This window comes from Palaemon carinicauda, chromosome 6 (genome assembly GCF_036898095.1).
Source record: "Palaemon carinicauda isolate YSFRI2023 chromosome 6, ASM3689809v2, whole genome shotgun sequence".
Lineage (NCBI taxonomy): Eukaryota > Metazoa > Arthropoda > Malacostraca > Decapoda > Palaemonidae > Palaemon > Palaemon carinicauda.
This window is the reverse complement of record NC_090730.1, coordinates 166,042,407-166,063,040: the sequence shown is the minus strand read 5'-3', so window position 1 is coordinate 166,063,040 and position 20,634 is coordinate 166,042,407. Positions and strand designations below refer to the sequence as shown.

The following is a 20,634-nucleotide window of genomic DNA, read 5'->3' as shown; positions in this document are numbered from 1 at the left end:
TCTAGTATTTTTTCCCTCAGTTACTGATGTTTACTGAAAGTTTTTCTGTTGAAAAAAGGGGATGTGTTAGCGGCAAAAGCGCGCAAGACGTATAATTCTTCGAGAGAAGAGGTGCTCAGGTTGCTTCTGTTTACACTTCCTCTCCACCCCCAGTTTGAGGAATTGTTTAGTACTTTCTTCTGGGGTCGGGTGACTACTGTTAATGATATCTCATAGCATGGGATACGTTCAGGTCACGCACTAGGCTCACTGGGAATGATATAGGGACTCTCCCAGGTCGCTCTCGGGGCTGCGGTTGATGATCTCTTCTAACCTTCGCTCACGCTTGAAGTGGCGCACAAGCTGCCCCGCGAGTGTAGGGTTGATCTGCGCTAAAGGAGGTCAGTTTCATCTCTTTTTTTAGCGTTTACGATTTCTGGGGGGAAAAATGTTTTCTCCTAAAAGAGTGAGGACTACCACTAGATCAAAGGTATGGTTTTCCTTTAGTATTCTATAGCATAGTTCTCCGATGCTCAGCAGCGTCTCCTCGCAAAGATAGGCTCTTGTGTCGGGAGGCGGTAGAGCAGACGCTTGTAGCGGCTCAGACGCACATGCATGCTCAGACGCTGACAGTCAAAGTTGATCCTTTCAACTAGTTGTCCCATCCTCGCGGTCGGCGGGATACGCGTCTCCACTCATGCAGACGCATACTACACGCAAGCATCTCTCGACAAACATGGCAACCTGAGATTCTAAGCATCCTAGACGCATGTTCCAGCCTGGACATATACTGGATAAGGTCAGTCGGGTTTTTCCGCATTATGTTAGACTAACAGTTGCTCCGGTGTGCCACTGACCGGACACGATACTGTTGTCCCCGGGAAGCACGCTGTAGATTTACAGCAGGCGAGTCGTACACAGAGCGCTGTATCCACTCGACAAGGTGAACGCATACAGCACGCTAGCACCCTACGGGAATGCAAGCACAGGCGACATTTTAGTCGCATATTAGACGTATACAGTCTAGTCGTTGGCTCACAGCAGTATGGACAGACTGTCGTCCTGTCTTCACGTCGCTCTCACCTCACAGCTAACGCTTTCTTGCGTCAAACTTTGACTTCGTGTGTTTAACATTTGTTGGTACACATGATCAGGTCTTAACTTCACAGCATGAGGTTCATGTGGTTGATGCTCCTTTTCAGCAGGCCTAGCTTCAGTATTGGTTTCTTGCGACTGATATGGATGCATGTTGGGAGGAAGTCTAAATCTTGTCTCTCTCTCTCTCTCACAACTTGATGAGCATATACTGCAGGCTGGAACCATACTGGTCCCAGGCTGGGCTCATGCTGGGTGTTTGCTGGAAGCATGTCATCACTCCGTTTTTTCCTGTGTCAGGATCACGAACGCTTTATTTTTTAAACCATCAAGCTTTAGGTATAGCTGCCTCCAATATTTTCGAAAACCCCTATGATCAAGAGGCTGTTCGAAAGAGACAGCTGAGGCTATCTCTGGTACAAGGACCGTTGCCTCAAGGTTTTACAACCCAATTAGGGTGTTTTATGGAGTAGTGTAGAGCTAAAGGGCTCTTCATTTGGTAACTCTGAGACAAGTGGCCTGTTTCTCCTCAGACCTTGGAGGGAAAACACATTTTTTCCTCCTCGACCATCAAGGGAGTATGCGGACAGTTGTCTGCAGACGCAGAAGATTGCATCTATCAAATAAAGACCTTATAGATCTTCTCAGGTCATTAAGATAATTTAGAGGGGTCAGCAAGATGCTCCAGCCGAAATTTAGGATTCGTTTCTGGAATTTCGCGGTAGCGACAGATCCGAGCCTTTACACTTGGTTTCATTTTAAAGCCTAACTTTAGAGACTTTCTAAATGAGTCTACTATAGTTGAGAGCCAGTGAAGTTCAATCTTTTAGCAAGAACATAGACTTCACAATGGTTAAGCCATAGGCTCCTTGCATCCTGGATTCTTGATCATGAACAAACGTCCTTCTCATCCATGGGCTAAATCTTTCGGGATCTTTATCCTCTCAGATTTGGTTTGTGAAGGGCTATGAAGAATATTTTACCCGGTTAAAACGATGGAGTTTTATCGGGTCAGGACCAAAGAGGTTAAGAGCCTATTCATGACTCTTTGGTGCGCGGTCAAGAAGCCTGGGCTATCTATGTCTAAAACGCTCTATATCGTCTTGTATAGACTTTAATGACAAGAGTTCTTTCAGACTGTTGGGTAGCAGAGCGTAACATGTCGAAAGGGTAAAGACTCATGAAGTTAGAGCTATAAGAGCTTCTGTAACTTTTAAACTAATCTGTTCTCTGCAAAGCATCGCGTATACAGCCTTGTGAAGGGGTATTCCTGTATTCGCCTTGCTTTTCTTAGATCGTATTCAGTCTCTTTATGGGGACGTCTACGTTTTGAGTTCACTCGTAATAACGAGTGAAGTAGTGGGTGAGACATTCACCACTACTTTTCCCTATATTCCTAGTACCCCTGTTCTTCTCTTGTAACTATTTTATAGGTTTTTATGATTGTACGTGAAGATTGGTCGACAATCCTCCGTAATCTCTGACCTGGTCAGGTGGTCATTTTGTTCCTAGAGAGTGCCCGGAACAAGGGTATTGGTTGAGGTCCTGTCATGTTTGTTATAGGTTATTGAACTGTTTGACAGCTCCTAGAGATCATCAGCCCCCTGGGTGGACCGCTGGATCTTCTAAGGATAGCAGACAAAATGAGGCAGAGCATTACTGTCGGCTTCCTTATCAGGTGAGAACCTCTTAAGTAGTTTGTGTAACGCTTAAGTGAATTTCCAATTATGTAGCTGTGTCTGACCCACCACCAAGGGTGTCAATCAGCCATTCTTATATAACCAGCGGGTAAGTTTTATATTTAAAAATGATATTTTCATAATAAAATAAATTTTTGAATATACTTACCTGCTGGTTATATAAGTTAAAAACCCACCCTCCTCCCCTCTAGAGACCATGGGGCATGGAAAATCTGAAGAGGTGGGTATAGTTCTACCTGTTGTACCGAGAGGGCACTAGAGTACACCTGGCATATCTGCGATAGCCACGCGGGAGTTTTGAATTTCCTACCGGGGCGTCAGGGACGCTAGCCATTCTTATATAACCAGCGGGCAAGTATATTCAAAAATTTATTTTATTATGAAAATATCATTTTTTTACTACTAGTGTCGTTTGTACTTTTCCACAAAAATTGTGCATACAAAGGGAAATTTTTGTTTTCAAAAAGAAAAGGAGAGAAAGGATGGTGGATGTAGTTACTGATTTTTAGAATAAAAAATGAGTTGTGAATAGATGTTTTGATGTTTTTCATATACTGTGTTGACAGGTAAAAAATATACACAGACTGGTAGAAATGTTCGAATGCATTTGCAAGAAATATTTTTTAGAAATATGAAAAAAGTTCAGTACTACATATGGAAACTAGGAATATAGACTAATGAATTTTAGTATGGCTATTTAAATTACCGTATAAAGAGGGTTAATTCATATAACATTGGAAAGAGGAATTTTGTGATACTTTAATTAACAAAATATTTGTCGTAGTAGTATTGGTATTACCACAAGTTTTTTGTTAATCAAAGAACATTTATTGTCTGCAACTATAATCTAGTGTTCTTAATTATATTTCTTAGCATCAACTATAGTCTACTGTGAGAGAGACATTATTAATTTTTCAAATGCAGTTCTGTGCAATATTGATAGAGAGAGAAAGAGAGACATATTGATGTTTCAAAAGACATCAAGAAATTTTGCCTTCCTGAATATTTGGCACCTCATTTAATGTTATTCCTTTTTCATTTTCCAGATATGTTCTGACTCAGCCCAGCGACCTTTCATGGGGTGCAAAATTCAATAATGGTACTTGGTCAGGGATGGTCGGACAAGTTCATAGAAAGGTGGGTAAAGGGGAAAATGTCATTTCACCATTTTTTAGTAATTATATCAGGTTGCAAGGTGATCCATGACCCTCTTAAGTTAAAAGTATTGGGTTTTATTTTGCAAATGGTTACTCTATTATATGAATGTTTGCTTTGGAAATCAGTTTCCTAGTATGCATGCTCTATGAGAGTGTTTTTTCATTTTGAATAATAAAGATGTAATTAATCATGTATACCATATGAAAATAGTACACTATCTATATTCGTAATGCTTACATGACATACAAACCATTGGCCTTTAATTAGGGAGATTACTTCGGCACGAGCTGGAATCGACCGTTGAAGTGAACAGGCAGTTATCTGACTGGTGAGAGAATGGGCCAAAGCCCCTCCCCCATCATTATCAGTTTCTACAGTATTTACTTCTGGGTGGTAATGCTCTTCAAGCTGTAGATTCTTTTTCTTATGGTTTTGTGGTTGTTGACTACAGAATAGAAACAGGAAATATGTGTTTGCTAGGGGAAGGTCGGGCTCTACATATGACTCAGGTCGAAGTCACAGGTAAAGCCACACTTCCCGTGTGCTTCGTGTCGCGGGCACGTCTGTGCGCGGGTATCACCTTGTGCTGAGTGTCGATTGTGTACTCCAGTGCAGTGCCAAGTGTATGCAATGAAGAGAAAAAAGCATGCTAGGTGTTCGTTGGCATCTGGCTGGGCATCGTCCAAAATAACACCAGTGCAGGGTTCCGCCATTGCTATGTCATCAAAGGGTAGGTCTGTTGTGGACGCATCTGTGCTTATGCCCCTGGATCAATCCCCAGGGAGTACGATGCAGGGGTCAGCAGACCGTGGATTGACATTGGCATCTTTTTCAGGCTTTGTTGGTGTACTGGGAACTCCGAGTGTTCGCTGCTCCCCTGTGGAGGTTGATGAGACTTCAAGGGTGACTGTGCAGGTTGTTGACGAAGGACGATGAGTTTCACCTAAGGAAGGCGAGTTTCACCTAAGGAAGGCTTGAGCCTCCTTAGGTCTTTCAGATAGACCTCTTATGAGTATTTTGAGGGAGGTTGTAACCAAGGTTACCCCTCCCCCAGTACAGCTTATGCAGGTTTGTGATCCCTCTGTGGCACTAGGTGTGAAGGAAGTGGTGGTGCCCCTTGGTTTGGTTGCCTCTGGCTCAGAGGTCAAAGTGTAGGGGGCGGAGACAGTAATAGAGAAATGTCAGGGTAAGTGGTAAATCTAAGCAAGTGACCCCTGTTACTGGTGTGACCCCTATCCCTGACCCAGTGCCAGTGCTTTCCTCTCCTTCCCCTGTGTCTTTTGCCCCAACCCTTGTGCCAGGGGATCCGGGGTCTGTGCTTCCTACCTCTGTTAGTGGTTGTGCCTTTATCCCCTCATGTTGACGGGTTGCTACCGTGTGAGTGTGCCTTCCCCTTTGACAGTGTGCCCCAGTGATGCAGCTTTAGTCGGAGCAACCTGTGTGGTTTCTCCACCTGGGGGAGTGTCGTCATAGACAGTCTCTCCGATCTTGACTGTTCTGCAGGCAGAGCCAGAAGCAAGAGCTAGAAAGTGTATAAGCTATTCCTTTTCCTCCTCCTTTTCTTTGTCTTCTGACTCCGGTTCAGACTTTTTTTCACCAGAGGAAGAGGAGGGAGGGGTTGAAAAAGTCCCGGAAGGCCAGCCGTAGTTTCAGGGACAGGGTTCTCTGCAACATCACCTCTCCTTTTGGGAAGGGGGACAGGACCCGTGTTGAGGCTGGGACCTTCGTGTTCCAGCTCGTGTCCCGGTTGGTCTCGCCTACCCCGTTGGTTGGGCTCGGCCTGGTAGCTTCAGCTACTCCAATAGCTGATCAGGACAGACATGTGCATAGCACACAGTCTGATTTGGGGATGATGTAAGAGCTGTTGCATCCTCCATCTCCCTTCTGGTCTGGGGGTTCGAAAGCAATATCTCCCTCTTTCATGGACTTTCTCTTGTTACAGGGAATGGTACCATTTAATGCTGTACAAGAGGACATGCATTCTCTAGTGGGCAGAAAATGTGGAAAACATGGTTGACCCTCTGCCCCAACCCGTGGCACCAGGGACACGATGTGCCTCGTTGAGTGCCACTTGATCTCCTACCAGGAGATCTCTTCCCTCATACCTGGTCTTGCCTAGGCCTTCATCTACCCCCGATTACATCCCACTTTCTGTCCTAGTGATGGAACGGACGTATTCATGATGAGGACAGACATTGCAGCATGTTGCCTTAGGTAGACGAAGAATTCCAGTGTGTCCGATTGTGAAGATCATTTCATGCGGACAGCTATCTGTTGCTGCCAGTGTGTCCAGGTTTAGTTACTCCAGTGTTAAAGCAGTATAGTGTGTTGTCAGTGTTGGTGATTCCTCCCTGTGTAACAAAAACCCCAGTGTAGGTTTGAGTTGTAGCAGAGGAAGCCCTTACAGCCTCTGCTTTCAGGGGAGCAGAGTCATTATCAGTCCAGAGTATGACTCCTCGTTGACAATGAGGAAGAATGTTTGTCGAGGAGAAGTAAAAGAAGTTCACTTTCTTCCTCCTCTGCTAACCTCTTCCCCAGCCTCCTCTCTTTGTTAGTCACTTCTTCCGCGAGACCAAGAAGACAAAAAAGATACTGTAGTCGCATGAGAAAGCTTTCCACTAAAAGCTCCTTGGGATTTAGCGATCTCACTTTTCCTTCAGGACGGAGGGATGGTACACCCCAGCTAACTGGTGCCTTTGGGGGTCAGGCAAATTGAGTGCTCGCTACTGTGACAGTTACTGTTGTTGCACAGGGTGTAGGTGAGCAGTCCTACTCGAACCAAACACCAGCACCTTAGGCCAGGCATGTGACCCTCTATTCCCATTTCTTTATTTCCTTAAAAAGGAGATAAAGGATAAGATAGCCAAGGAAACAGAAAGGATTATACAGTAGTTATGAAATGGTAGATGGCAAAGTTAAGAACACGGAAGATAGTGGCAGAACGAAATATGTTCAAATGCATTAAGATGGGATTAATATAAAAATCTTTAGAGTTAAGGGAGAGAATGGTGGAATGAATACTAAACACATTGGTTATCATACGTCAGTTATTTGATTCCAGAGAGCGTCTCCCCTTTTATGTAGGGGGGGAGGGGGAAGAAATAACTCCTTCATTAACTGCGTACAGTACCAGGTTCATATCAAGTACTGACCAGGTACTATCAGCTTACTCATCTCTTTTAGTTCATCTTTCAGGCCTCATATATTTGTCAATTGCATTTCATAATTTCATTGAGTAATTTTAGTTGTCATTGGTGTTATAGCTTTATTTAGGTAACTGTGTATGAACTGTACTGTTTTTTTTTCAGTTCTTAAATGTAATTTGTTCCGTAACCGAAATAAAAACCACGCTATTTACATTGGGTTTACCTTTTAGCGTAGCTGAAATGACGAGCCAATAGTTTTTAACGAGGGTTAATTACCCCCGCGCTAGTTAGCGGGGGTAGGGGAAGGGATAGCTTGCTACCCCTCCACCCCCCCCCCCCCCACCCCCCCACCCCCCCACACACCGGTGATTTGCTTCACTTCACTTTTGGCTCCGGCGATGAACAGACGTGTCTGTCCATCGTCCTCATTGACAGCCTTTAATCTTTTTTCTGCTTTTTCTTTCAGTTGTGTGTGTGTGTTAGAAGTTGACCACCTTTATTATTACTATGCGTACATGCCCTGGAATTGTCGGCCATGGACACGGATCCTCACACCCTTTGCCCGCAGTGTCGAGGCCGATGGTATGATCAGGAAAATAAGTGTAGTGAGTGCAGGGAGTGGTCTGCCTCCCAGTGGGAGAGGTTTGGCCGCCGGCGTAAGAAGAAGTCCAAGAGAGACCGTTCTCCTTCCGGGGTTGCCTCGAAGGAAGAAGGTTCTCGGGACTTCTTTCGCCGCCCAAACCTCCTCCGAAGCTCCCCCTCGTTCGGCTCCTAAGGAGAGTCGGCCGAGTGGGAGCGCAGGCCCTAGTTCTGTTTCCCGACCTTGGGTTGAGGGAGAGGGCGTTGCCTCCCATAGCGGGGCGGTTCCTCCTCCTCCTCCGGGGGAGGTTATTGATGAACCTCTGTCTAATGATGATCTTTTTCAGATTTGGGCTTCCCTGGGGCTTAAGGGCTTGCCCTCCAGGGTTGCCCTGATTGACCTTGTCCAGTTGGGGGCCGCCGTTAAGCAGTCGCCGGTGATAGCAGAGGTAGATCCTCTGTCTATTGTCGACGTCGTGGTGGCAAAGGCCTTCGACGGGGCGGGGCAATCCTCTGCAGGTGCAGTTGGGGATGTTGGTGCTGACGGCTCTCCTCCCCCTTCCGTACATCCTTCGAAGGGGGAAGGGAGTCCTACGGGCTCTTCTGCTGTCCAGCTTCCCTCTAAGGGGAGTGCTTTGACTGAGACTCCCCTTCGGAGGACTGATGGTCCTGACGATCTTCCTCGTGGCCGCCTTCGCCGTAAGGCTCACCGTCCGCTGCGTCGCAAGGGCCTCCCGTCTCCTTATGAGGGTGATAAGAGGCGCCTTTTTGGATCTTCTTCCTCCGAAGGGGACTCTCCTCGCCGTAAACAGCCTGCAGCTCCAGCTTCATTAGACCTCTCTGGGGATCGGTCTCCTACGCCTTCCAGACCTTCACCTTCTGGGGCAGATGTTCAGTAACCTGACCTCGTCACGCGACGGGGGCAACGGTCCCTTCGGGGCAAAGGGATTCTTCCCTTACACGTGCAGTGTTAGCGCACAGGCGCTCTCCTGCTCGTCAGCGCTCTCCTGTTCGTCAGCGATCTCCTGTTCGCCAGCGCTCTCCTGATGTTCGCCCTTCTTCTCGCCAGCGCTCTCCTGAGGACATCCTTCAACCTGTTGTTCCTGAAGAGCGCCCAGCGCGCCAGCGTTCCCCTGTTCGCCCTTGTGCAGTGTTAGCGCACAGGCGCTCTCCTGCTCGTCAGCGCTCTCCTGTTCGTCAGCGCTCTTCTGAGGACCATCGCCCTTCTGCTCGCCAGCGCTCCCCTGTGGTCTCCGAATATCCTGCAGTTCCTGTTGTGCGCCCTGCGCGCCATCAGTCTCCTGAGCGCTCTCGCGATCCTCAGCTTGTTCCTGCACAACATCGCCCGCGTTCTCCAGCGCGTGTTTCTAAAACACATGTTCGCCCACGCGCCTACGCGCTTCCTGTTCCTGTTCGTGAACGCGCCGCGCCGACTGTTCCTTCACAGGATTCCACGCGTCGCCCTCTTGCTCGCTAGCGATCACAAACGATTCAACAATCACCTGCTCGTCAGCGTTCTCCTACGCGTCAGTGATCACCTGAACATCAGCGATCTCCGGACCGCCCGCGTGACCTATTGCCTGCGCGCATGCGTTCTCCAACGCGCTGTCGCCCAGAGGTTCTGGAAGGACATGGTTCGCCCTCTGTTAGCTCGCCCTCGCGCGATCGTTCGCCTGCGCGACCTACGCGCTATCGCTCGCCAACACGTCACCATGCGCCAATCACTCTCCCACGCGCTACAGGTCTCCTGACCAACGTCGCAAGCGATCTTCGGAACGTTCTCACTCGCCCACGCGGCAACGCGTTCCCTCGCCGTCGCGCCAACGCATTCGTTCACCGGCTCGCCCACGCGCTCGTTCGCCTGTACGCCCTCGCGACCGCTCGCCTGCGCGCCCGCGCGACCGTTCGCCTTCGTGCGACCACCGTTCGTGCCGAATTTCACAGCCAGTGACAGCAGCAGGAACGCGTGTTACCAGACCGCGCTCTGGATCGCCTCCATCAAAACGCAGGATTGTTGTGCAGGACAGGGAAGACACTTCAGAGAGGTCAGTGTGTCTTTCTTCCCCCTTTCCTTTTCAGGCAGGTCCAGTAGTGTCCACTCCGAAGGATCGCCCGATCCCTTTCCCTCCAGCGAGGATTTCGGACTCTGTGTCCGTGGAACAACAGACTTGGTTTGGTCCTCTGATGCGAGCGTTAGTGAGGGTTATGAAGCCAGCACTCGCCGATCAGGGAAAAAACCAACGGCTCCCTCACCTCCGCTAAAGAGAAAGAGAGGAGTGGACTTCGTGGTGACTTCCCCCAGGGAGAAGTTGGTTCCTAAGAGGTCTGTCGGGAAGGCCCCATCCCCTTTGCAGGCGTTTTCTCCTTCTTCCGTGGACGAGGCTTTTCCGTCCTCGGGTGAGTTCAGTGAGGCTATAGTCTTCCCCTCGGAACCAAGGGGGAGCCTTCTCTTCATGGAGGAGAATCGTCTCGCCCGGAAGGGGCTCTCCGAACCTCTTTGTTGGGATCCTGTATCCCTCCCAGGAGGGAACCCAAGGACTCCAAGACCATCCCGAAATCGTCTTTATGGATTCGCCAGGAACCCGCTGCTCCCCGGGGGAACGTCTACGCTTCGCCCCAGGAAGAGATTCCGGGGACGGGAGACTTAGCTGCCAGCCCGCAAGGAGGAGACCAACAGGAATCTGAACATGCCTTCTGGCAGGTCCTGAGCCTGATAAGGCAACTCAACGGGTTCATGGACCCCGTGATCGCCCCCCGAGAAGGCAAGGACACGGTCCTGGACCAAGTTGTCGACGTTCAGAAGGCCCCTAAGACCAGTGCGGCTCTGCCCTGGTCTCGGGGATTGAAGAGTGCCAGAGCCAGGGCCAATGCTCAGCTTGCGATTCTTGCCTCCTCCAGTCGTTCCTCTGCCGGTCACAAACTCATCCCTCCTCCTCGTCTCCAGCAGAGGAGGTATTTCGAGATCTTGGGTGAGTCTAGTCTCGCTCTTCCTCTCCATCACTCTGTGGAAGAGCTGGCTAAGGGAGTTCCCCTCGGGAAGCTCTCTGCTCGGCAGGTGTCGTTCTCGGCGTCGGAGATCCTGAGCCATGAGAAGGTCGCGAAGTGTGCCATGCAGGCCACTTCGTGGCTGGATATATGGCTAGGAACTCTGGGCATCCTATTGCGCTCCGAGGACTTGTCTAAGGAGACCAATAGGAAGGCCCTGGAGACCTTCTTACTCTCGGGCACCCGCTCCATCGAGTTCCTGGCGCACCAGGTCACCACCCTGTGGGCCAACTCGGTGTTGAAGCGGCGCGATGCGGTGACCTAGAGGTTCCACCCGAAGGTCCCCGCCGTGGATGTCTGTAGGCTCAGACATGCTTCCCTCCTTGGGTAGAATCTGTTGGAGCCACAGGATATGGAGCGAACGGCTGCGAGGTGGAGGAAATCTAGCACGGACTCCCTCCTCCATAGGGCCCTTACAGCTCTGCCCTATAAGCCTCCAGCTCCGCAGCAACAGCAGCAGCAGCCTCGTAAGGCACCGAAGCAGGCACCGGCAGCTAAGAAAGTGGTGTCTAAGCCCCAGCCCATTCCAGCCAAGGTCAAGAGGGGTGGTAAGTCCTCCAGGGGAGGCAAGACTCCTAGAGGGAGCGGTCGCGGCCGCAAACACTAGGAGTGGCAGTCCCCCTGCGTGTCCACCTGTGGGGGGATGCCTTCAACGTTGCGTGCACAGGTGGCAGCAACACGGGGCCGATGCTTGGACGGTCTCAGTGATCGGCCAAGGCTATCGCGTCCCGTTCATAACATCTCAACCTCCCCTGACAGCGAATCCAGTGTCGTTGAGCTCCTATGCCACGGGATCGGCAAAGGGGCTGGCCCTTCGGGCGGAAGTCGAGACCATGCTCAAGAAGGGTGCTCTCCAGGAGGTCGTCGACGGCTCCCCAGGCTTCTTCAGTTAACTCTTTCTTGTAAAGAAGGCGTCTGGAGGCTGGAGACCTGTCATCGACCTCTCAGCTCTGAACAAGTTTGTCAAGCAAACTCCGTTCAGCATGGAGACAGCGGACACAGTCAGACTTGCGGTGAGACCTCTAGACTTCATGTGCACACTGGATCTAAAGGACGCGTACTTCCAGATCCCAATCCATCCGTCTTCCAGGAAGTACTTGAGATTCTGCCTAGACGACAAGATCTACCAGTTCAAGGTGCTGTGTTTTGGTCTCTCCACAGCTCCTGAGGTGTTCACTAGATTGTTCACCCTGATTTCATCTTGGGCGCACAGGAACGGCATTCGTCTCCTTCGCTATCTGGACGACTGGCTGATCCTAGCAGACTCGGAGTCGACCCTTCTTCGGCACCGAGACAGGCTTCTAGGTCTTTGCCAGGATCTGGGGATCGTGGTAAACCTCGAGAAGTCCTCTCTGCAGCCGTCCCATCTACTGGTTTATCTAGGCATGCTGATAGACACCAATCTCCACAAAGCCTTTCCATCAGACGACAGGATAGCAAGGCTGAGGAGGGTGGCGGAACCCTTCCTCAGGCGAGAAGAGCTTCCCGCCCAATCGTGGTTGCGTCTCTTAGGTCACCTGTCCTCCCTGGCTCGTCTGGTTCCCAACGGCCGCCTCAGGACGAGATCCCTACAGTGGCGGCTCAAGTCCCGGTGGAATCAAGGATCCGATTCCCCGGGCTTTCTGGTCCCGATAGGATCTATGGAACGGACGGACCTGCGGTGGTGGCTGATCGACGAGAACCTGCGAAAGGGTGTGAGTCTTCTCGTCCTCCCACCGGAATTGACTCTGTTTTCGGACGCGTCAAAAGAAGGGTGGGGGGCGCACGTTCTGAACCAGAGGACCTCAGGCCTTTGGTCAGAATCAGAAAAGTGCCTGCACATCAACCTGCTAGAGTTGAAGGCTGTCTTTCTGGCTCTTCAACAGTTCCAACAGACCCTGGCGGGTCATTCTGTGGTGGTGATGAGCGACAACACCACGGTAGTGGCTTATATCAACAAGCAGGGAGGCACTTTTTCGCAGCAGCTATCCCATCTTCCAGTAGAAATTCTGAGGTGGACCGAAGTCCACTCGATAACACTATCAGCTCGCTTCATTCCTGGCACGAGGAATGTGCTCGCCGACAGTCTGAGCAGGGCCTCGCAGATAGTGAGTACCGAGTGGTCTTTGGATCCTCAGATAGCCAACAAAGTCCTGACTTTGTGGGGTTCCCCGACCGTGGACCTGTTGGCGACAGCGTTGAATTTCAAGCTGCCTTTATACTGCTCCCCAGTCCCAGACCCCAAGGCTCTCTGGCAAGATGCTTTCCAGCAACGGTGGGACAACATGGACGTGTACGCCTTCCCACCGTTCTGTCTGATGAGAAGGGTGCTCAACAGGACCAGACTATCGGTCAACTGTTCGATAACTCTGATAGCTCCGCTATGGCATCACGCGGAATGGTTCCCTGACCTTCTGCAGCTCTTGACGGAGCTTCCGAGGGAACTTCCTCCACGACACGAGCTTCTCAGACAACCCCACTCCAACGTCCCTCACAAGGCCGTGGCCTCGCTTTGGCTTCACGCCTGGAGAATGTCCAGCGTCTCCTCACGGAGAGAGGCTTTTCGCAACAGGTTGCGGAGAGAATGTCTCGGCACCTGCGAAAGTCCTCTGAGGGAGTCTACCAGGCGAAGTGGAGAGTCTTTTGTGGTTGGTGTCGTGGGAGGGGTATCTCTCCACTCGATACCACTATTCCAGCAATAGCGGACTTCCTCGTATATCTGCTGGAGGAAATGCGCCTTTCGGTCTCGGCAGTGAAAGGCTATCGCTCAGCCTTAAGCTTGGCTTTCAGGCTGAAAGGCGTGGACATTTCTTCCTCGCTAGAATTCTCTTTACTCATACGTAGCTATGAGCTTACCTGCCCCCAGTCGGAAGTGAGACCTCCTCCTTGGAATGTGGTTTGGGTCCTCAGGGCTCTTAAGAGACCTCCCTTCGAACCATTACGCCAGGCCTCCGATCGCCACCTGTCTTGGAAGACGGCTTTCCTGCTCGCTTTGGATTCGGCCAAGCGGGTTAGCAAACTTCATGGTCTCTCGTACGACATCGCCCATTCAAGGGGATGGGGGGAGGTAACATTCAGGTTCGTCCCTGAGTTTGTGGCCAAGACTCAGAATCCTGGAGTGCCGGATCTTCGGTTTGACTCTTTCAGGATCGTGAGTCTCCGCTCTGTAACAAGCGACCCAGACCAACTGCTACTATGTCCAGTGAGGTGTCTGAGGTACTACTTGAAGAGAACGGCTGCAGTCCGTCCTCAAGTGCGAGCATTGTTTGTGAGCACAGGCAGGACGAAGAGGAGGGTCACCAGGAACACCATCTCAGCTTGGATTCGAAGGGTTATCCACCACGCCTTGAATCCAGACCCTCCTCCGTCACGTCGCCCTAGGGCACACGATGTCAGGGGTGTTGCTACGTCCCTGGCCTTCAAGAGAAACTTCTCTGTGACGCAGGTGCTTCAAGCTGGGGTCTGGAAGCGTCAGACGACCTTCACAGCCTACTACCTGCAGGACGTGACCCACAGTAGCCTAGATACGTTTTCTATCGGCCCTGTGGTGGCTGCGCAACAGCTGGTCTAACCTCAGGCTCCTTTATGGACAAGTAGCAGTAGGTTGAGGGCGTTGTTACCCGGTTTTTAGTCTGCGTGAATGAAAGAGTATGTCTGACCCTTACTTCTTTCTTCATTCTCCCCTCTCTTGGGGAAGCAGCATCCTGGTCCTCGCATAGCTGACCTCGACCTCTGCAGGTAACCCATGCTTCCTTGTGCTCCTAGTATTAAGCTAATACTGTTGCGTCCCCCATACCCTGACGAGGTGGTATTGGGAACGTCCTATCCTAGATTCCTATCTAAAGGTCTCAAGGTCAACTTCATAGGACGAGTCACATTTTCCTCCACACACAACTTACGTAGGCCACTCGTTCTTAGCGCAGCAAGGAACTGGTGAGGTGCAGGGGCTCCTTCTCTCAAGTGCTACTCACTGAGGGATGGAGCCCCCGGGCAAAGCCGAAGTCAGTAAGGCTGGGGACTTTCCGCCCTTCCTAAGGGGTAAGTCACCCAATGTAAATAGCGTGGTTTGTATTTCGGTTACGAAACAAATGACAAATTCGGAGATAATTTTTATTTTTCCTAACCATACAAACCTTAGCTATTTACACATATTTGCCCGCCATCCCTGACCCCCAAGTCAAGTCCTACCTCTAAGTGAAGTGAAGCAAATTACCGGTGTGGGGGGGGGAGGGGTAGCAAGCTATCCCTTCCCCTACCTCCGCTAACTAGCGCGGGGGTAATTAACCCTCGTTAAAAACTATTGGCTTGTCATTTCAGCTACGCTAAAAGGTAAACCCAATGTAAATAGCTAAGGTTTGTATGGTTAGGAAAAATACAAATTATCTCCGAATTTGTTATTTCAAGTTTTTGCTTTATTTCAGTTTAGTTTTTGTTATGTGTTGAGTTTTTCAATATTTTATTTATATATTGGCTCTTATACTACATACACAGTATAAAAAAATAACATTAATGTAGCATATTGATTAGAATTAAACTGATATAAAACGTATACATCTATAAACACAGGAAGCTGATATGGCACTGGGATCCTTTGGCCTTACCTGGAGCCGATTCCAGGTGGTTGACTTCAGCATGTCTTTCTACTACGATGAACGATGCATCACTGCAAGAAAGGGCCTCCCTGTTATCGACCCCTGGGGATTTCTCCTGCCGCTCTCGCCAACAGTCTGGGCAGGATTTGCTGGGGCGTTGGTTTTAGGATGGGCCGCTATGCTATTTTCTACCAGCATGCCATTGGCTACAAGTTTTAGGAGGAAAACTAATTTGGCTCCCACTCTCTTCTTCCAGCATGTAAGGATTCTTCTAAATCAAGGTTAGGGATATGTTCAGGATATTGATTGTTACCTCCGCCAATGAAGTTGGAAGGAGGTTATGTTTTACCCCCTGTATGTGTGTTTGTTTGTAAACAGCTTCCTGGCCACAATTTTGATCGAAGATTAATGAAACTTGCAGGGATTAACTTTTATGTAAAAAGCTGGAAATTATTAAATTTTTGAAGGTCAAGGTCACAGTCAAGCAAAATGTCCAGTTCACATAATCAGCCATAAGTTTGGACATTGTTGTCATAGAGACTTCAAACTTGGTTTATATTTGAGTGTATGAAAATTCACGCCAATTAATACATGTCAAGGTCAAGGTCGAGAAATAAGCTGCCACGGTGGAGGTCTGCGCTCTACTGAGTGCCCCTCTAGTTTTTAGTATACTATGCAGTATATATACAATAATAGAAAAGGTAAATAATCTGTATTGTAATTCACTTATCAAGCACACCATTATGAAAACAAGATTGTTAGATTTCATGGCACCCAATGAAAATGAAAATAAGTAAGAAAATAAGCAACTGTGATGATTGTGACAGAAGCCCTGTACTCTTGTAAAATATCAATAATTTTAAGACTTTAGAAAATAAAAAATTTAGAAAATAAAAAAGAGCCATAACCAGGCCAATGTAAAACTCATGCCTGCTCCCATCATCATAGCAATGATAAAATATTGTATACTGTACAGCATTTTTTCAACTTCAAGTTATAAAATTCTGTTGAGAGAAGCTGCATTTCAGTTTTTTCAATTGCTTATTTGTTCCGACACCTATATAGACTTTTCATCCTTTAGTTTAGAGATATGTCTTCAGCAGAGCTGGGGCAGCCATTGAATTTTTAATAAGGCAAGTGGTTAATAAATGGTGGTGCAAGACAGAACTCTCATCCACCTGCCTGTCACAGACTAGCTACTTTTTTCTTTGGTTGCAACCAGTACACACACACTGTTGCGTGCTTATTTTCAACTGTTGGATCTTTTCTTTCTTTTGTTTGTAATAGGAATTTGTTTTCATTTGCAAGTGCTCTCACTGTCACAACAGAAGTGCACCAAAAGAGGATTATGTGGTAAAGCTAATCTTGTTTCTAATAGAATAATTGCGAACCTTTAGGAGTGGGTGATTGTATGTAGTTTCCCCACTTAAGTGTATTATTCACATTCTTGCAATTAGGAAGATGTTTAACTACTGTGTCCAATGCTGTAGTGAAAATCATTTCATGTTGGCGAGTATCTAGGACTGCCAGTGTGCCCCCTTGTGGTTACCCCTGTCTAAAAGTAGCGCAGTGTTCCAAGTGTCCCCATTGTGACAAAAACCTTTTGTGTAGTGATTTGTGTTGCTGTGGAGGAAGCTCTTGTAACTTCCTTCTTCTTATTCGAAGGAATATAGTTATTATCAGTCACTAAGGTCATAACTTCTCTATGACAGCATGGAAGAATGGTTGGAAACAGGTTATGAAGGTAGTTCACTCTGTCATAGCCTCCTCTGCCAAAGAAATAAGTTGTGTGGAAGGCCTTTCACTTATGGCTTATAGGAATTGCTCTTCTCCTTTGGGAGGGAGCTACAGTACTATTCTGCTAACTTGTACTTTTTGGATCAGCCAAACTGAATGTCAATCAATATTGTATGGTAATCATCATTGTTGTTTTGCGTACAGGTAAGTGGTCCTACTCGGACCAAACACCAACAACGTAGGCCAAGGGAGGTTGAGGTGTAAGCACCCACTTCTTGTAGTAATAAAAATGATCTTGCCTGGACTGATATGCAGCCCTGTATGGTTGGCTGATTGGGGTATCGTTCATGCAAACCTATCTTGCTATTACGGACTTCATGCATCGACCGAGGCCTTCGGGGTCGGTTAGCAATCATTAGCCTGGTGCGACAGCCACCATTATTTCATCAGTTGAGGGTAAACAGTCGTACCTGGACTGATATCCAGCACTATATGGTAGGCCAATAGGGTTATCGTTCACATTTCTTGCTAATACAGAACACGTGCATCGACTGGTACCTTTGTTGTCTACTGAGTGGGCATACGGGATACCTTAACATGGTAAAAAGGTTTATGTATTGCCATAATCAGCAAAGCTGTATTAGTCAGGGCTACCCAATACTAGGTTGGTTTGCTGTGAGCTATCAGACATAAGTCTCCCACCATCACCAATCTGCAGTTGGCTAGTGTGGTGATGAAAACTGGGCAAACCTAGACATGAATAAGGACATGACTGAGACCTGTCTTGCAGTGGATTAGAAATGTCTGCATTAATTCTAATAGTCGGGCCTTCTCCATCATGAGTCTCAATACGACACAGTACTCTAGAAGTTTTATTCTAACTGTGACCAAGTTGTGGAACGATCTTCCTAATCTTGTAGTTGTATCAGTAGAACTTCAAAAGTTCAAACTTGCAGCAAATGTTTTTATGTTGAACAGGCTGACATATGTCTTTTAATAGTTTATATATGAAATATTTGTTTTAATGTTGTTAAGGTTTTTGGAATATTTCATTTAAATTGTTAATTACTTCTTATATCGTTTATTTCCTTATTTCCTTTCCTCACTGGGCTATTTTTCCCTGTTGGAGCCCTTGGGCTTATAGCATCTTGCTTTTCCAACTAGGGTTGTAGCTTAGCTGGTAATAATGATAAAAATAATTTGTTATTATTGTTGAACAGCTGTAACTAGTTCATTGCAGAACAAAGGTCTCAGATATGTCCTTCCATTCCCGTCTGTTTAAGGTCTTTCCTTGCCGATTTTTTAACTCGTTTGTGAGCCTGGTGTGACAGCCACTGTCATCTCATCAGTTGCAGATGAACCATCTTACCCAGGTCAATTTCCAGCACCATAGGGTCTGCTGATGGAGTATCATTCACACTACCTCCTTTCACTGTCATGGAGCCAAGCTGATAAGCACAATCACACCTCAAGCAAGCTTAAATGGAGCTCACATGCCTATTGGCACTTTTGGAGTTAGTAAGAAATTGAGAGCTTAATGTTATAGTTACTGCTGTTCACTTTCAAACTGCTACAGTTTCTCAATCACTCGTATCTTTGGGGTCAGCGAGACCGGTGTGAAAGCGGCCATTGTTTGCACCAGTACCAAGTGAACGACATTCCTTGACAGAGCACGAAATCCTATTATTGAGGGTGAGGATACGTTGTTGTGTAAATCAGTTCTCCTTCTCGTCCCCTTTTCATCATAGCAATTCTTCTCAGAAGAAGTTGAAGAAGCACAGGAAAGCTAATAACAAGAAGTTTCACAGGGTGTTTGAGACAGTCCCCACCCAGTGCAGTACTTGAACCCATGCAGATCAGTGCATCAGCCTATGGGCTCGGTAGGCCTCAACTCGCAGCTGTGTCGGTCTAAGGTGAGCACGGCTGCTCACCTTAGACCGGTACAGCCTTACTAACAACCAAATACTAATCGAGGTGCTTGAGTGCTCTCTCTCACCTTTTACATGGATGATGGGTTATTGTTATGGTTTAGTTTCTTTCTCAATGTACTTAGATACCTCCAAAAGAGGAGATGTCACTGCTCAGTTCAGGGCCTGCGAGGTAGCATGCTGTGGATTGAGCTGAGCTGGTCAGTGACCAGTGCCCGTTCCGTATTTCCAAGCACTGATCCTAGCTGAGCATTTTACCGCACTTGGTCAACATAGTGAGGAATACTGTACCTCCCTGGCTATGACACCAGGGATCATTTTGTGGACATGGAACAAGACCATTAATGTCGTTTGATCATCTACCTCCCAATTATACATTCCTTGATCCGTTTCGGATTTGAGCAGTTGTATTCGAAAGGGAGAAAACAATTCCCAGAGCGGGTTAGTAGCATATCGTCTCTAGCCTGAGGTAATTTTAACAAACTGATAGACTATTACAATAGCTCATTTTGGGCATAGAGAGGATAGTTTTTCTACGGATCGTATAAGTGCTGAACTACTTGTGTATCTTCCAAGAGAGTGATATTTAGGTAGCTGTGTATCAGAACTTCATCTGCCATGCAGTATTCCTCAAGGACTTAAGCCTTTCAAGGGAAACCATGGCCAAGTCTTTAGGGTCAGCCATGCCATCTAGCTCAAGTTGGAGAAAGGTCCCGGCCTTCTCCAAATTCCTGTAATGATCACCGTTAGCTTCTCCAAAGCAGGTTAGATCCTACTCCACCCATTTTTACCCTCCCCAGGCTCAGGCCAGGGAAGGTACTAGGAGGCATATAAGTTTTGGAGCAACACAGAGGTATGTCTCCTGTGCCATTATGAGCATGCGTCACCTTGCCTTGCACATTTGCTTACCATCTTCAATATAATTTTGTTTGAGATGCACCTTCCAGGTTTCATCTCTGGACATGCGACTGGTGTGGAACAGTTTTCAATTTATGAACTGGAATTCGTGTACGATTTTCTCCAGTCCCATCCCGTCAGCTCTTCCTGTGTCTTCTCTGGGATAGAGCCCAAACTCGTTTAAGGGGAACCTTTGCTCTATACTCAGCCTCTTGAGAGGAAGACTTCAGGCTTCTGGTAAATGCAGTCCGTTGCACGTGTCCATCCGAGTGTCAAGCTTAGTTTGTTCAGAATGATCTCTTCAGAGTCTTTATTCTTTAAGATCTGAGGATAATGATTAAAGAAAATCTGATCTCAACCCCAAGCACAGGATGAAATACCTAAGAATGGTTTTTAACTGGGAGTTTTTTCTTGGTACTTGCATCATCAAACTCGGAAAGGTTGCTCACCTGTTCTTGATCAGTAAGAACTACTGAATCACTCGTGGTAGCAAGGAAGAATGTTTGGCAAGGGGAGATATAAGTTCACTCTTCTCTTTCCTCACTCAACTCCTTCTTCCAATTCTTTTCTTCAGACACTTCACAGAATAAAGAATGAAGAGTAGTAGTCATGCAAGGCTTCTTGCATGAAGATTCTTGGGATTATTAGCATTTGCTTTACTCCTTCAGGGAAGAGTGATAGATCCCACCTACTGACTGTTACCTTAGGTTTTGGTCAGATGGATCTATAGGCCATGTGAGAGTGAGATTGATCTTTGCTCCTACCTTCATCACTACTGTTGATATAGGAGGAATTCCGT

At 47.8% G+C, this 20,634-nt stretch overlaps 1 protein-coding gene across 1 annotated transcript in view; it reads left to right on the top strand.

Annotated features, from left to right (window-relative positions):
- The window catches only part of LOC137642793 (glutamate receptor ionotropic, kainate glr-3-like), a 102,150-nt gene that overhangs the window by 32,074 nt on the left and 49,442 nt on the right, over positions 1-20,634 (top strand). The window contains exons 3-4 of the mRNA XM_068375649.1: positions 3,821-3,911; positions 15,248-15,554. Coding sequence (XP_068231750.1) covers positions 3,821-3,911; positions 15,248-15,554 — 398 coding nt within the window. The remainder of the gene's footprint in view (positions 1-3,820; positions 3,912-15,247; positions 15,555-20,634) is intronic.